General features: G+C 29.6%; 6 protein-coding genes across 8 annotated transcripts; 3 read left to right on the top strand and 3 right to left on the bottom strand.

The window, feature by feature from the left end:
- Window positions 1-1947: 1947 nt before the first annotated feature.
- Sirt1 (Sirtuin 1) lies at window positions 1948-6014 on the bottom strand. 2 transcript variants are annotated; one of them, XM_074249498.1, is made up of 5 exons: window positions 5845-5982; window positions 5463-5583; window positions 4304-4430; window positions 2140-4210; window positions 1948-2056 (listed from the first exon to the last, which is right to left on the bottom strand). In XM_074249498.1, the coding sequence occupies exons 3-5, from the start codon at window positions 4375-4377 to the stop codon at window positions 2012-2014; spliced, it is 2190 nt and encodes a 729-aa protein (XP_074105599.1). In that variant the 5' UTR covers window positions 4378-4430; window positions 5463-5583; window positions 5845-5982; the 3' UTR covers window positions 1948-2011. The 2 variants fall into 2 exon arrangements, with proteins under 2 accessions (XP_074105599.1, XP_074105598.1); XM_074249497.1 differs by lacking the exon at window positions 5463-5583 and having other exon boundaries at window positions 5845-6014.
- A 997-nt stretch (window positions 6015-7011) lies between these two features.
- Rps24 (ribosomal protein S24) lies at window positions 7012-9660 on the top strand. Its single transcript, XM_074249501.1, has 4 exons — window positions 7012-7090; window positions 7447-7515; window positions 7596-7919; window positions 9534-9660. The coding sequence occupies exons 1-4, from the start codon at window positions 7088-7090 to the stop codon at window positions 9534-9536; spliced, it is 399 nt and encodes a 132-aa protein (XP_074105602.1). The 5' UTR covers window positions 7012-7087; the 3' UTR covers window positions 9537-9660.
- Window positions 9661-9711: 51 nt separating this feature from the next.
- LOC141531594 (uncharacterized) lies at window positions 9712-10413 on the bottom strand. The gene is made up of 3 exons (XM_074249500.1): window positions 10187-10413; window positions 10000-10128; window positions 9712-9927 (listed from the first exon to the last, which is right to left on the bottom strand). Exons 1-3 carry the CDS (start codon window positions 10263-10265, stop codon window positions 9725-9727), a joined length of 411 nt encoding a protein of 136 aa, XP_074105601.1. The 5' UTR covers window positions 10266-10413; the 3' UTR covers window positions 9712-9724.
- A 96-nt stretch (window positions 10414-10509) lies between these two features.
- On the bottom strand, window positions 10510-13933 carry Abs (ATP-dependent RNA helicase abstrakt). The gene is made up of 2 exons (XM_074249499.1): window positions 13710-13933; window positions 10510-12493 (listed from the first exon to the last, which is right to left on the bottom strand). The coding sequence occupies exons 1-2, from the start codon at window positions 13719-13721 to the stop codon at window positions 10649-10651; spliced, it is 1857 nt and encodes a 618-aa protein (XP_074105600.1). The 5' UTR covers window positions 13722-13933; the 3' UTR covers window positions 10510-10648.
- A 9-nt stretch (window positions 13934-13942) lies between these two features.
- LOC141531596 (uncharacterized) lies at window positions 13943-15616 on the top strand. The gene is made up of 3 exons (XM_074249502.1): window positions 13943-14550; window positions 14625-14870; window positions 15247-15616. The coding sequence occupies exons 1-3, from the start codon at window positions 14459-14461 to the stop codon at window positions 15614-15616; spliced, it is 708 nt and encodes a 235-aa protein (XP_074105603.1). The 5' UTR covers window positions 13943-14458.
- A 161-nt stretch (window positions 15617-15777) lies between these two features.
- LOC141531233 (uncharacterized) lies at window positions 15778-17357 on the top strand. Of its 2 annotated transcripts, XM_074248879.1 has the most exons (4): window positions 15778-15922; window positions 16308-16433; window positions 16528-16737; window positions 17077-17357. In XM_074248879.1, the coding sequence occupies exons 1-4, from the start codon at window positions 15901-15903 to the stop codon at window positions 17292-17294; spliced, it is 576 nt and encodes a 191-aa protein (XP_074104980.1). In that variant the 5' UTR covers window positions 15778-15900; the 3' UTR covers window positions 17295-17357. The 2 variants fall into 2 exon arrangements, with proteins under 2 accessions (XP_074104980.1, XP_074104978.1); XM_074248877.1 differs by lacking the exon at window positions 15778-15922 and having other exon boundaries at window positions 16105-16433.
- Window positions 17358-17451: the final 94 nt, after the last annotated feature.

Here is a 17451-nt window from a genome sequence, read left to right as displayed (position 1 = left end):
CTAATTAATTTTACGTCTGCACCAAGTTGATTTTTGTTTTCTCAATAAATTATCGACGTGTCAATTAATATGATCAATTATTTATACTAATAATTTTATAGGACATTAAAACAAATTTGATAACTTTGTGCATTCTACAAATATGACTATTACGTTAAATTTTTTTTTCTTGTTTTTCATCTATTTATTTTTATTATTACTAACCCTAATAATATCGTATCCTTATCATTATTCATTTTTTTATTTACTAAGTTTCTCTTTTGAATACATAGTATGTTCTGTTTAAATTTTATCTAAATCGAACTATTATATTATATTAGATTGTTTATTCTAATAAACATTCACACAACCTTATTAGTTCATACAAATAAACTGCCATACCGAAAGAAGTAATTTATAGTATTTATAAATTATTTATAGTTTACGATTTTTTTTATCTAATACGTCGCACATTACATACTAAAGATGCATCCATTTCTTTTACATATTTTTATTAAATCTAATACCTTCCCATCATATAAAAATAACACGCAATGCAAAGTTATCCAGCATTGCTTTGTACATTCTCCTGTGCTCCAATAAAACTGAGATAGATGAAACCAATTAAATATAATTAAAATCAATGGATTATTTAAAAGTATTCTTGTTTTATATTCAAGCCTCGATTCATGTTCCTACACATTAATTGATTGTACAAATTATTATGAAATTCAAATTATTAGTAGTTCATTTTTTTTTTTTAAATAACTTGTTGTTTATAAAACATAGTCAAAAATAATTTATTTTTATAAGTATTAAGTCCTTTTTTGTTAATCATATTAATTTATAATTCTTTAATTTTAATTAATATTAATGAAATTGAGATCGAAAAAAATGGCGAAAGATCGATTGACTCATTTAATAATTTGGTTTTATTTTTTTATTATAAACATAAAGATATCCAACTTTTTTGTTTCTAATTATAGTTAAAATTTCTACAATAAATTAGGTTTCTAAATTACGTTTCCGAAATAATTATGAAATTTTAATTTCTATTATTCAAAATAATCATCACAATTATGAAATTTGTTCATTTATAAATAGTAATTTTTAATGATTGATGAATATTCAAATCATGAATTATAATTCAGTTGAATATATAGTATTAATAATGAGTATAAAATTTAGTATAAAATATAAAATAATAATTATGAATTAAAATGATTGGTAATAATTTCAACCGATCAAACGCTACGACAGACATTTCAATAATCTGCCAATATTTACAGTCATTCAACTAAAATTTTTGTAAAAATTATTCATCTCTTATCAAATACACTTATGATTAATCGTAACGTTATTACAAAATTGTTATGTACAAGAATATGGATAAATGAATAGTGAGCAAATTGGTATTATTAGCTACTTTTTTTACTCACTTCTCATATCCAATGATACAATATTTTTAATTAATTATTAGTTCCTTTTCCTTTGATCTATAAATCCCGAATATTCCATCAGGTATATTAAAACTTATTTTGACATAGAAACTAGATGAAATGGTATACATATTATTCATTGGAAGACATCACACAAAAGAAAAGTTTTAAAAGTTCCTCATGATAAAAATGTCTAAATTGTTCTGAAATCGATTATGTATTAATAGTTGACAGTGTAAGAAAATTATTTTTACTGTTGATATTACCATGGACAAATAAGTCTTGATAATAATGATGATAATAATAATAATAATAATAATAATGGAAAAAACACCTTACCAACAATAATGTAAAATGTCTAATCAACAATTGTTTAATTTAAACTACAGTTTCGATATTTAATGTCTTCCAAACTCTGTCTTTTATGTTAATTGTAGAATTTAATTTGCAATACCTTTTCACGAGCTTCATAGTAGGGTTTAATTGCACAATTCCGTAACTTTCAGTTATCTAATTTCATTGTCATCAGTTCCTCGTTTATTTTTTTAAATGATTATTATTGACGAAAGTTTTTCATAAACTTTCAATCTGTTTTATGTGGATCTGTATTCCGATTCCGGGCGGATCATGGTTAACATCTATAACATAATAAAAAGAAAAATTGTCACAATACTGGATAATTGTGTTGCATTAAAAAGATAAAAAATATTAAATAAATTACCGTTGGAGATCTTGATGACGACGAAGATAATTGTTCATAATCATCGGATTCAATATAAATTTCAGCCCCTGTGAAGATGTATTTTCCTGAAGAAACCTGATAATACGTATTCTCCGGTAGTCGGCTGGCTAGACTTTCTTTAACTTCAGGCTGCCAACAATGTCTTTGCAAGTTGTGTCGTTTGGAGTCGTCTTGATCTGTAGTACCTTTTTCATCAGAACTATCGACGCTATTACAACTGTCGCCAAGCCCTGAATCAATAGCAGAATCAATCGAAATGTGTCGGGGTTTACCATTTGATTCATTAGAATCCAGTAATTCCTCCGAATCGTTTGAAGAATCAACGTCTGCAGTGCTGTTGGAATTATTCGATCGATTATTATCAATCGAGTCATCCGACGAGTTAATTGGGTATCTTTGCGAGTCGTTAATTATTCTCGGTACAACATGACATTCTTCAAGATTGTAAATATGACCATTATTTTCAGAAGTTGACTCCACTGAAATTACTCGATTGTACCGAGATGCTGAGTAACTAATTTCTTCTGAATCATCTAATGATCTCGATGTAGATCCAGAGGATGATTGTGGTGACGTCCTTACATCCAAATTAATTCGTTTAGGACTACTTTCTATACTGGAATCACCTAATGGTCTTTTTGGACTTTCGCCAAGCAGCGCAAAACTTTCTTCAGCGGCTTCCATATGACCAGCATGAAACGGGGATATGCAAATATCTGTGTTTTCTAGTCTCTTGGGGGTGGTGTTTGAGTTAATCATTAAACTGTCCTGGCTTTCCGTCGATACATTGTGATAAGTCTTGAGAACAACTTCTGTACTGTCTTGCGAAAGTTCTTGATTAATAGTTGAATCTTGACTTCGTTCCCAAGAATCATCGGTAATAAATCGTGGAGGCAATAGATGTGGTGTCTCTTCTAAAATTTCTTTTTTCCAACAAATTTCCTCAAACTCATCGCCAATTAAGTGACATAATTGGTTTATTATAATATCTCCATCTCCAAGAAGTTCAATATCAAACTTTAAATGTGGCAAAGACTCTCGATTAATGAGTATCTGTGGAACGTGAGACGGAATTGAGGACGGAATTAATGCAACTGGTCGAACTTTTAATGATGAACCGATTACTATTAAAAGATCACATTCGTCTTTATCATTAGCAATTGCATCATGAAAAGCATCTGGTAGACCTTCTCCAAAAAATACAATATCTGGTTTCATTATTCCTTGTGAAACAAAATTTGAATAGTTATCATTGGTATTAGTGCTTGACAGTGATGGCAAAGAATTCGTAAAACACTTAGGACATAAAGGAATTCTTTGGGCAAAAATATCTGCTCTGATATCTTCTGCTGTGACTTGATACTTGCATTTAGTACAAGACGCTGTAGCGAAAGATCCATGACATTCAATCACGTTTTCTATTCCTGCAACTTGCTCCAATGTGTCAATATTCTGAGAATAATTTCTCAGTAATTTTTCCTTTTTTTCAAGCATTTTTATAAATCGATGACACGGACTTGGTTTGAATTGCCCTGGATAAATTTCACGCGCAAATTTAAAAAATGGTCGTGGATCCTGACCGAAATAATTTATGTCAAACATTGCTTGTGGATCAGGTAAATCAGGAAAGTCCTGAGCAAGTCTTGAATATATTCCATCTCTACTTCTGAAATCTGGAATTCCACAGCTTACGCTTACACCAGCACCGGTTAATACGATTATTTTTTTACTATTTTTAATAAGTCTTACAACATCTGCTAGCGTATTAATATGTTCAAGTTTATGTCTTCGGGGTGGATCTGACATGATATTCAATACAAGTTTCCACAATGTTATGTCGTCAACTTGTTCTGGAATTTGTGTAGGATCCATCAATAAATGCTGAAGTAATTCACGTGGATTAGTGCCGGTAATCATTTGTTTCTGCACCCACGAGGATGCGTTTCGCCACAGATGACCGGAATCCTCCGAGAGGTCAGATAACCCAGACAAATCTGATAGATTTGAAACAGTTGACGATACTTCATCCTTTTCATCTGCTGTATCGAGTCTAAAGATTTATCATAAAAAAAAATTAATTATTTAGTCCAGTTATAAAATAATAAGTAAATCAATTTACTGAAAACATTAAAATTTAACTTACGGGCATCCAGTATCGTCACTTGTTGAATCGGTCCGAGATGGTGTTAAGTGCATTAGATCTGGAGTAGTAGACATTGATTTAGATCCCTCACTTAATTCGGTGAATCCGCTATCTCCACTAAGTGGTTCTAAATATAATAAAACTAATTTTAATTAAAGGTAAAAAATTTTATTTAAAAAAAAAAATATAAAAAACAATCAATTTTTTTTGGGTTGTAGTCAACTAGTCAGACTAACAATATTCCAAATGAATTAATTACTAGAAGTTGGAAAGTTAACATAAAATGTAATTTAAAATAATTAATTTTACAAATTTTAAAATTCCGAAAAATATAATGTTAAATGGAGGAAAAAACTAAAGCTATATTAATAGAATTTTTCAAAGTCTCAATAAATTGTAAAATATAACAAAAATTTTTAAGTCAAAATGAATGAACAGACGAACACTCATTTAGCCGAAAAATGTAAATATGTATGAGGCTGAAGTTAGCAGACACTTGACAATTTTTTGATTTTTCTTGAAAAATTAACTAGGCATAGAAAATTATTTATAAAAATGTCATTTATAATTTTTTAGAGCTTCTAAAGATAAAATTTTTAAATAAAATTTTCTTGCTATAATTTGTTTGTTTGTTAAAAAAAATTCTAAAAATTATCAGATGTCTCTTGACTTCAGTGTCATAAATATATAGTTATTTGGATGAGTAATTTTCGGCCGAATCATTATTCGGATGAATATGCGGCAGAACGAACCTTTTTCAAAATTAAATTAATTTTAACTCTTGAGGAATATAAGATTTGTTGATCGGTGTTTTATAATTTACAAAATTGTTTTTCGGGTGATATTCTATTTAAGCTAATGTATTTTATAAACTTTGAATGTAGCGGAATTTAAAATTTTCTAAAGTTTTGATAATTCGAAATGTTGCCGAACTGACTGGTTAACCGCAACCCTTTTTTTATATTATGTAACAAAACATTTCTAACCCTTAAAAATTTTTTTTGCATAAATCTTTACTTATTATCTTTCATCGAATTAAAAACATAATTTATTTACTTCACTACTCATATATTGTGTCACAACATACATGTGACAGTGGAATTCGCGCTTTAATAAATGTCATAACACGTACATTTTTTTTTTTTTTCGAATATCTTACCTTTAGAAATTTAGCGACATCTACAAGAGCAAGTGCAAACGTAAATTGACTTTTTTTACCGTCCTATTAATTCCCGCGTTAAAAATTTTAAGACTATAAAACTCACTTTGGATTAATTCAACTGCAACAATAATGTAATAAATCAAGAATGTAAGAAAAAAAAATAAAAATCTTCAACTGAAACAATAATGAAACTTGTCAAATGGCTGCGAAACAGAATTAAAATTACGACGCATTAAATGAACAACATGGCGGCTTTCCCCTCTTTTAGTAGAGTCCTAAAGGAAAAGACGCGTCGCGTAATGGGCGTATACCGTTAATGACGCCATCTTGAAATATTAATACTTATTAATAAAAATAAAGCATATTTTAAGATAAATACCTTCTAAATCAGTGCGTGATGATTGACGAGTTTGTTTAGTCTCGGAAAAATCGAAATCCGAAGGTACAGAAACTCCGTAAACTTGACTCTCGATTTTCCGACGCTTTACCGAGGACGAATATTCTGGCAGCTCCGAACCAGACGCCATTTTCGACAGCAATGCAATGCTGAGGTTATAGTTCTGATGACGGCCGCTCGTCGAAGAAGTCGCATACAGTTACCCCACTCTGTGCTCTTAATCTACCAATCAAATTCTCCCGCTATTTCTCCCCCATTATTTTAACCAATCATAAACTTTATCATATAAACACATATCACTACATAAAACTTTGATGCTGCTGCTGCTGCTGATGTATGTACTCATGCTTTGTGCCGTCAATGTAAATATAATAGCACAAGAAATTAAATCCTGCTCCTATTATACTTGACTTTGCTAGTTTTTATTCGTTCTATCAATTTCTTTTTTTCCACCAACTACAAGCCTCCATAAAATTGCATTATCTTAATAATAATGGCTTCTTTTTCAAAAAGTAGAAAAAAAATTGGTTCATTTTTTCTTGACTAGCCTTCGAAAAATTTTTTATAAAAACCTATCTTCTGATATGCAATTATGATAGGTGTTTATCAAAGTTAATTGATTAAAAACAATGATTCTCTGTAAAAGAAAAAAAAAACATAAGTTATTGTATTTTTCTAACGGTAATTAAGTTATTTATGACAGAACGCAACATTGACGCAAATTTTTTAATAGGGCTACCACACAAAAAAAAAATTAGTAAATGTAAACTTACCCGGGGTATAAATAAAAAAGTTGGTAATCTTGCAATGAAAATGAAGTTAGCCGACATTTCAAAATTTTTATAAATTTTTTATTGAAAAAATTTCAATTAAATAATTAAAAAAAAATTTCACCTGTAAAAAACTTGAAAAACTACAAGTGTAATGTTTTAGAAATATCTTTTTAGTTATAATTTAATTAATAAAAAAAATAAAAGATTTTCAGACATCTGCTAACTTCAGTGTCATTTCTTGCAACAGTATATTTCATTTTACATTTTCTATCTCACTTTTACTTATAGACAGAATGCGACTGTTTGGGTACAATTTACATGAGAGCAAGCGAAAACAGGAATCATGAGCGGTGAACTAACTATACCAATTTCATGGCGCTACTGGCACTGGCATCCCAGGAAATAGAAGAGGACAAGAGAATTCTTTTGAGTTAAACTTGCGTTCGACCAACATGGTGTGTATTTTAAATCTATTGAATAAATGATAATCGTGGATTTTATCGGAAAATTACTTGCATTAAAATGTGAAATAATCAATTGATTTGTAGAATTTGTTTATCGTACTCAAAACGTGATATAATTATTGTTTAAAAAATTTGGATAAATGTGGAGTTTTAGGTTATGAGCATCATTGATTACCACTGTCAATAATGGTTACAATAATTGTCATTATTTATGATAATTATAATTTGTAATAGATCTTTTCGACGTACCGTTCATAAAGATAAACAAATTCTCCAAAATGTTCTTGTGTTGTTTAAATATTTTTTATGTCTAACTTTAGAGTCTGATTGTTTTTTTTTTATTTCAGGCTGAAGGAACTGCAACTATCAGAACGAGAAAGTTCATGACCAACCGGTTATTATGCCGGAAACAAATGGTATTACTTTAAAATTGTATTTAAAATTTAATTGTAGAAAAATTACACGAATGGGTATTATTAATATTTTCTTATTATAGGTCGTAGATGTACTTCACCCAGGACAAAGTTCAGTACGTAAGACTGACATCAGGGAAAAACTTGCAAAAATGTACAAAGTCACCCCAGATGTTGTTTTTGTCTTCGGATTTCGTACGAGTTTTGGTGGTGGCAGGTCAACTGGTTTTGGTTTGATTTACGAAACTCTCGACTTCGCCAAGAAATTCGAGCCAAAACACAGACTGCAAAGGCATGGTCTGTTTGAAAAACAGAAACAAACCAGAAAACAAAGAAAAGAACGTAAGAATAGGATGAAGAAAGTCAGAGGAACTGGCAAGAGTAAAGTTGGAGCTGCATCCAAGAAGGTATATATTATGATAATCATTTTTTTTTTACACTAAGAAAAAAATACTTTTATTAAGAAAATTTTCTTGATACAAGGATTTATGTTTTCGAAAATTTTCAAGAATATATATCCTTAGCTCAAGAACTTGTTAAATTGATTGAAATAATTTTTACTTAATTTAAATAAACCTATTCTCTTGTTTATCTATTATTCAAAGATAAATATTGATGATCTTCTCTTCAGAAATTAATAATTAATAATAATAGAATATTTAATCGTCATCGAGTTTCTTGAACCAAAAAATTGTTAATTGAGTAAAAGTATTTTTTTTTTCTCAGTGTAGTTGTAATTCATTTTAGTCCTTTCGCCGCTATTCTTATGGCTGTATGCAAAATCAGGTCGATAAGATATTCCAACGAGAATTTACGTAATTCGATGCGATGAAAATTGATTTTGATAATTAAAGTTTTCTTGTAATATAAGTTTAAACAATTAAATTGTTTATAACAAAAAAACTGGACCATCGTAGAACTTTTTAATTATCATAATCGGTTTTCATGTCATCAAATTACGTAAATACTCGTTGGAAAATGTTATTGACCTGATTTTGCATACAGCCATAAGAATAGTGGCGAAAGGACTATTTCCTAAAAGATAAACTCTAATAATTTACGTTTATCAAAAAAATTATTTTCTATATTTTAAATATTATCTTTGACAGTGTTACGTTTAAAACATCTTTACTTACTAATATTATAAAAGAAAAAGTTAAATTCAGTCAAATAAGATTTATTTAGAGTAAAGATGTTTTTAAAAATTTTTGTAGCACTTGAAAATTATATTCAATTTATAAATCATATTTTTGGCAATTTATAAATGCATGTGTAGCACAAAATTATTTAATTGGCTTTATCATCAAATTGCTTTATTATTTACTAAATTATTTCAAAGCTTTTATTCATTGGTGGCGGACAAAATTTATTTTTAGGATCGAAATTATTTATTACAAAATTTATTTTTAATTTCATGGAATTAATTACAATTTATTTCAAATGTCAAGGATTGGATATAATGTCGTAGGATATTTAAATTAATAATTAATGCATGTGTTATAAATTTATATGTTCTGTTTACATTCTAGACAAGGAAATAAACGACTCGACTCGTTTAATGTACTCTACTCTTCGAGAGGAGATGGTTTCTTAATTATAGATGTTCATAAAATGGTCACAGCATGCCATTCATGTCATTGGGATCTTCAGTTATAATTGCTGTATTTTATAGCTTTCATTCATCAATTTACGTTTTTACTATTCATTTATTTCATTCATTTGAATTTACTTTGTGTACTTATACTTTCTTTATTTTACTGTAAATCTTTTCATGGTGATTCACGCTTTTCATTTAAATGTATCATTACTTATTCTGCTTATCGCATGCTTTGTAGTAAAAATTTATTGGTGGTAGATATCATTTCGGCTGATCTGTTCTAAATCTACTTAGTGACGCACGAATATCACAAATCGATAGAAAAGATGATTTAATTACTAATAATTCAAAATTTTACTTATTAATTAAATTTTTCAAAATTATAACAATGTATTCATTTTGGCAAAACTAATTTTTTTTACAGTAATTCCACAATTCCACCATGCAGGCTTCTATTGATTTGGCGTGAAAATTACTGTATTTTATTATTGTCAATTGTCCAACACCTAGACATAAAAATGTTTCACAATAAAAATTGAAACCAGCAATAATTTTGTATAATTTTATTCAATAAACTCCTTATTTTAATAAACATTATTTAAATAATATTTAATTTTATGGTTCGATGACTTCTGCAGATTGAGGATCTCTAGGAGTACTACTAGTTTCTTTTATTATTTCAGTATTTTCATCAATAGATTTTTCACTCGATAAACTTGTGACGGATTCTGTTATAGTAGAAGTCTCAAATGTATTTTTTTCAGCATCATTTTCTGGCAATTTTTCATCAAATGATGGAGAATCAGGAGACTCGTTTGCTGCATTTTAATAAATAATAGTTAATAGTTAATTAATAAACAATAAAATTTCACATTAACACTTTGTATTACTTGGATTAGTAATTTCGCGATCATCTTGTGATGCTGGTGGTGGAGAGCCAGTAAAAAATCCAACGATTCGGTCTTTCAGATTTCTAAACCAATTAGCAATTCTGCCAAAAAATGTCGGTGCATATTCATCTAGAATTTTTTCAATTTACAATTCTGTTAAACTTATTTCATATAAATAAACAATTACCTTTAGCGGGACATGCAGTAGAATAATTACATGCGTTGAATAAGAAAAAAATCAAAAGTTGTGCCGTCCACAGATACATTTTGTTCTTGCTGCTACACGAATTCAAAGTAAACTAAATATCTGATAAATTTTTCTATTTTATAAAAACGGAAATGCATGCTATTGTCATTGTCGAAACAATTTTATAAAAAGAGAAGTTGATCTGAATTATGTCATTAAAGATCAACCTTGGTAAAGAGATAAGTATTATTGGAAAAAAAAATTTCCTTAATTATAGTTATAAAAAAATAAGTCATATCTTTTGTTATAATTCAATATATCTTTAATAATTACTGTTAATAAAAAATACATTTTATTTTCACAATTTTTTCTTAGCCTATTTACAAAACTTCCTTGAGTCTAAATATATTTCAATTCGTTAATTATTATTAAATCATTCAAGTGTAAAAAAATTAATATTATTTAATAATCAGCTGCATTGCTAGCTAAGTAATCACGTCGACCAATATTCGATGCTTGTTTATTTTGAATAGCTTCCAACTTAGGACATTCAGTGATTCTATGACCAAGACCACCACAGTAGCTGCATCCTCTTTCATTTCCAAGATTAAGATACTTTTCATTTTCAGAGCAAAGTTCCAGAAGAAATGCCGGTACATTTTGTTTCGCTTCCATCAATAAATGTTTAAGATCCAACAACACAGACTCATCATTAGATTTGTTAATAAACGTAGTAGCAATTCCTCTTTTACCAGAACGTCCAGTTCTTCCAATTCTATGTACATAATTTTCAACGTCATCTGGCATGTCGTAATTGATTACGTGTTGGACATCAGCAAAATCTAAACCCTTAGAAGCAACATCTGTAGCAACAAGAACATCCTTGTGTTTAGCTCTAAATGCTTCAACAGATCTTGATCGTTCTTCTTGGTCCTTACCACCATGAATAGCTACGGCCTCGACGCCTTTCAATAAAAGATACTCGTGAATTGCATCAACATCTTGTTTCTTTTCAGCAAAAATCAGTACCGGTGGTGGTGTTTTCTGAAGACATTCTAATAAGTAAACAATTTTTGCTTCTTGCTTCACATATTCTACTTCCTGGGTTACGTTCATTGATGCTGCACCAGCACGACCAACATTTATCGTCACCGGTTTTACCAAAGCAGACCGCGCAAAGTTTTGAATTTTTTTGGGCATCGTTGCGGAGAACAAAAGAGTCTGACGTTGACCACGGAAAAATGAAAATATCGTTCTAACATCCTCTTCAAAGCCCATGTCAATCATTCGATCTGCCTCGTCCATACAAAGATAACGACATGAACTTAATTTAACCATTTTTTTATCCAACATGTCCATTAATCGTCCTGGTGTTGCAACCATAATATGAACACCTCTCTTTATTACTTCAAGAGACTCTGAGACTGGAACTCCACCAATAGCAAGACAACTCCGAATTTCTGGACAATGTTCTGACCTTAAGCTGTTGGTGTAATACTGAATAATGTCAAATGTTTGCTTAGCCAATTCTCTTGAAGGACAAATAATCAATCCGTAGGGACCTTCGTTGCGTGTAAACGGTATTCCTACTTCTTGCTCAAGACAAAACATTATTAGAGGCAATACAAATACTAAAGTCTTACCGCTACCAGTAAATGCAATTCCAATCATATCACGACCGGACAAAACTGTCGGAATTCCCTGTACTTGAATAGGAGTAGGTTTCACAATGCCTTTGTGTTCTAAACCTTTAATTATGCCGCGGTGAAATTTCATCTCTTTGAAACTACGCAGTGGTGGTGGGACGTCATTTCCTTCAACTAAAATCCGTAATTTTCTTCGTATTCTTTCATGTCGAGCTTCACCTAAAGCAAGGACTGCTCTCGGTGGTCGCCAGCTTGTTTGTATTGGATCTTCATATTGTATTCCTTTGGCCAACTCAGCAACACCCATCAAAGCTTTGTTTTCAGCGACACTTTCAAGAATTTTTTCTTCTTCCTTCAGCTGTTTTTCCAGTGCACTTTCTTTCTTAGCTTCAGCTAATTTTTTTAGCTCTGTATGTTGATCCAGAAGAGAAATATTTGACTTTCTACCCCAGACCTGACCATCATCTTCCTCATCTCCTTCGTCTTTTTCATTCTCACTGCTACTTTTTCCAATAACTCCTATTGCACCTTCTTCTTTTAACATTCCTAGTCGTCCTAATTTCATAAGCTGTTGTTTTTTACGTTCCTTCACTGGAACATACGGAACGTAATTTTTTTCATCTGAATCTGAATCACTGCTTTGCTCTTGTCTAGAATACTTCTGTAATAAAAATGACATTATTAATATTTATTTAAAAAAATTATATTTAGTTATTTAACATAATACGAGCAAGCTTGCAGTCACTATGTGACTGCCGAGACTTATGAACCATAAATAAATAAAATTTTGCTTTATTAAATAATGACTTTTGTTAAATTGCACTGTAATTTCTTAAATATTGATATTTTTAAAGATATAAGCTCATCCCGATGTTACACTCATCAAGAGCTTTCATTTGAGTACACACATGCATTTTGATATATTTTTCATATATACATATATATGATACATATAAATATATGAAAAATTGATGTGGGTACTTAAATGAAAGGTCTTGATGAGTGTAACATTGGGATGAGCTTATATCTTTAAAAATGTCAATAGTTCACAAGATACAAAGTCATTTCTTAATTATGTATCGAGAGATAGAGCATTTTCGAATGCAGCCTAAATACTTATCATTATAAATTGACTATGATATGAAACCTTGAATAGGCACAAATTCAAGTCAAGACTTTTCCAATGATATCAAATTTAATGAGTGTGAATTTAGCAGATATCTGATAATTTTTTAATAATTTATAAACAATTTATTTGTTAGAGAAGAAATAGTATAAAAAAATGCATATGGAAATTTTCACAAGTTTTTTCTATGCAGTTTTTTAGATTTTTTTTACAACCATTAAGTTAAAATTAATCTAATAATTCTCAAAAATTAGCAGTCTGCTGAATTCACCCTCATCAAATTTAACCATAAAAACCCATTTTTTATCATATAAATACACTGGCCACAAAATTTTGTATGACATTAAAGTTAGCAGTCACTTGACTCATTTTTAATTTTTTTTAACTAACAACTTTGTTCCAAAAAATTATTTTTAAAAAATTGGATTTTTAATTTTTAAAAATTTTTTCATGCTAATTTTTTTTTTGCCATAATTTATTTGTTAAAAAAATTATAAAATATCTGCTAAATTAATTTACTTAAATTTTGCTTATTCTCTTAATAATATAGATTAACGATAACAGACATCTGATATTTTTTTTTGATAGTTTTAAATTTGGAGTATTGAAAAAAAAAATTAATTTAAATAGTTCAAAAAATTCAAAAGTAAATGTTCATATTTTAATTAAATTGTTGCTCATTGTTTGAATAAGCAATTATCAGAAGTTTGCTAATTTCACTGTAGTTATTAAATTTTCATAAATATCTTACCCTTTTTGACATTGTAAATTAAAATTTATTACTCAATTTAGTATATTTTACAGCATTCACTTTTCATTAATTTTTTCTTTCTACTTTCAGTTAAATTTAACACTAACTAAACAATAAATAAATAATAAATAAAAAATTTTAAATCCCCAAATAAACAAGATTCAATAAATAAATCTTTCAATTTCCTAAATACAATATTTAAAACATTTGCATGGGTTTGTTGTTTACACGTTCCTATACGTTTAGTTTCCTATAATCTCAATCCTTGGGTATGGCGCAAATTACCCAATGAAAATAGTGTAAAATAAAAAGTTAAGTTGGCAACATGAAAATAAAATTAATTCGAAGTAACATTCTTACCATCCGTCGAAAAAATGAAACCCTGTAACCTCACAATCTCATAATTTTCAAATGCATTAGTAGTTAGATGTTTGAATCGTTAAAATCATTAGAATTATTGCAAAGACCTCCTTGAAACTAAAATTCAAAATTCTGGGCAATATGAATGCTTCAAATTACCCAATGTGTTAATTTTATGAAGCTTTTTCAATTCTGGGCAATATGAATGCTCCAAATTACCCAACTTATTAATTTTTTTTAAAGTTTTTAAATTCTGGGCAATACGAATGCTCCAAATTACCCAAGACAAGCTCCATATACGGATATATTCATTTGTTTTAAACAAAACATCATCGCGCTAACGAAAAAGGTAGGTATGAAACAATTAACGATTTAGCGTCAGTATCACCATGGCTTTCCAACGGAAAATACGAGCTGCGAATACAAAAAATTTTAATGGACACACTTATAACATTCATTCTTTAACATCTCAAGATTGCTGGTATGTATTACGCTTTTTTTTCTTTTCATTTTATTTAAATTTTGCTTGCTACTTATTGTTGAATATGCTTTTAGGTACATCAAATGCAACCAGCGTTCAAATAAAAAAAGTCCTGATTACGGATGTCGAGGTTCTGCTCGTTTAATCAAGCATCCGGACAATACAGAAACGATCATTCCCTTAAAAAAGCATAAAAGGTCATGTCCAAAGCAAGAGCATTTGTTGGAAGTTCATGCTCTTAAAGTAGATCTTAAGGTCCATGCTAAAACAATGCCATTAGCTGGTCAACTATCTAATGAATACGACAATTTAATCGAGAAGTAAGTATTTTTTACCTTGTTAATTATAATTTTCTTTAAAGTTAATGCACAAAAGTCGGTGTCATTCTTGTAACTTTCTCGTTCGATCTGTGATTGGTTGTTAAAGTTTATGGCGGGGAATTAAAAATCATAAAGACGTGTAAAGGAAACGTCATGTGTTTAGTCTTTTTGTAAAAAATTAATTGACGGAAGTCTACTAAACTTTTTGTTTAATCGGTTAGTGATTGGTTGTCAGAAGTTTTGAAAGAATTAAGACGTGCATGATGTAAGTCCTTTTTTAAAAAGCTCATTGACAATTTTTGACGTAATTTTTGTAACTTTTTTAATAAATCATATTTGGTCGTTGTAATTTAATTGTAATCATTTCATTTTATAGACATCCTGTGGCAGCTCAAGAAATTCCTTTTAAAACAGTGCGAAGTCAAATGGGTCGTGATTTTAGGGTAAATCAACCACGTAACCCAGTAAGCTTTTTAGCTTTTACTGAGTTTGTGACTTCTCCTAGAGGGAGAGAGTATTTAAAATATACTCTCGTAAATGAGCAAGGTGCCAAGGCTTCCTACCAAATAATGGCCCTAAATTTTGGAAATGCTTTTAACCAATGCTTAGCTTTTTACAATGTGGAGTTTCTCAATTATTTTGATGGCTCTCAGATAAATATCGACGGGACTTTTCGGTTTACGCCGAAGTTCAAGCGTCAACACCTTCCAGCCGTATCAACATCTCATTATTTCAAGCGATATTGATGGGAAGGTAAGTACACTGTTTTATTTTATTTAGATAAGCGAAAAAAAATGAGACAATAGTTAAAAATATTTTGCATTGATCAGTTCGATTTTTTATATAACTAGATTTTTCCTGCCATTTACGTACTGATGCCTAACAAAAAAGAAACCACGTATAAAAGTGTACTTACAGAGGTTAAAAATTCTATTATACCGGATTGGAGACCAAAATTTGTAATTTCAGATTGGGAAACTGGATTACGGAATGCGGCCCAGGAAGTATATCCCAATACTTCATTGGTTGGATGCTTTTTTCACTACACACAAGTTAGTTATTATGTTATATTAAATAATCATTTATTTACTAATTTTTCGACCTTTCCTTTGTACTCGCTTGTTAACAAACTTTTTTTGTATTGTGCACAAGTCATTATGATGACCCTTTTTTTATTATATTCTCTCTTATCTATCCATGTATTCTATTATTCTAAGGCAATTGAGAAGAACTGGAAGAAGCATGGCCTTACACCTCTATCCAAATCCTCTTTCAAGGCTCTGTGCTTAAAAAAATTGATAATGGCTCTTCCTTTAGCTTCTGCAGACGACATACTCACTTTATTCATAATCATTGTGCTCCTTATCCCACCACCTATGTTCTTAAAATTAAATGATTTTATGGCTTATGTTTTTAACCACTGGCTGGCAACAATAGGGCCAGTGAATCTCTCAGTTGCGGGTAAAGATTCTTTACGAACCAACAACCCCTCAGAATCGATCAACAAGTCGATCAATAAGTTATTGGGATTAAAAAAAAAATTGTCGCCTATTTTTTTTACTCGTAAGTACGGATTTTGTAAATCAATAACCTATTTATTAAAAAAAAAATCTATTATATAATTACGGCTATTTACAATAATAAAATTTATATTTAGGCGTACTTATTCAGTTTCAAATGAAGAGTCAAACGCGGGCGATTTCTATGCTAAAAAATAAAAATGTTCACTTTGAAAAAAATTTAACACCTACTGAGCGAGTTAACAAATTACAGAACAACTGGTTACAAATGAAAAATGGAGAAATTACGGTTCCAACATTTTTTGAAAATGTTGGCCACCTTATTGGACAGGATACAACTGTTGAAGGTATTTTTACTAAACATTAATCCCACATTTTTATCTAACTAACATAAATCTGATCCTGAACTTGAATTTTTCTCTCAGTAAAAATGTAAATCTCGCGGAAGCCTCTGTCTTTTAACAAATAAACAGTCAGGAATTATATTTTTCGACAATTTCTTTACAAAACTAATTTCAATTCTATTATATGCTAAAAATTCATATTAGAGCATTTTCAAGTTAATTTAGTTCAAAAATTTTGTAAACATAGTCTCTCTAATTACTCATGATATAAACGCGATTTTAATATCTGTTCTGTTATTAAATTATATTTTCTGTGTTGAAACTTTGTTTTTATTATTACAGATCCGAAAACGTTACAGTTGTCTAAGAAAAAAAAAGAGTTTGTGTTTTGGGGCATCATCAATGGAACTACCAATCACACCAACTACTATGGATTACATGCTGTTTCTCAAGCTGATGCAGACAAGCTAATAAAAATTGCAGATGATAGTTTTGTCAGTGTTCAACAGCCAGTTTACGACTACCCGGTTCAATTTACCGTGCCTTACTCTCTAATTTAGAAATTTGTATTATTTGTGAATGAGTCGTTCACTTTATCATTATATAAAAACTTATTTCTTAACAATAAAATTTTTAAATCTTATTTTTTTTTAATTATAATTATGGCCGTGTTTAATTGAAAATAAATATCGTGCGTGTGCATTGCTGTGTGTGCAG

The sequence above is a fragment of the Cotesia typhae genome, unplaced genomic scaffold (genome assembly GCF_013202065.1).
Source record: "Cotesia typhae breed Kobodo isofemale line unplaced genomic scaffold, CoteBio_Ctyphae contig_5, whole genome shotgun sequence".
Taxonomy (NCBI): Eukaryota; Metazoa; Arthropoda; class Insecta; order Hymenoptera; family Braconidae; genus Cotesia; species Cotesia typhae.
The sequence above is the reverse complement of the archived record's forward strand: the minus strand, read 5'-3'. Positions and strand labels throughout refer to the sequence as shown.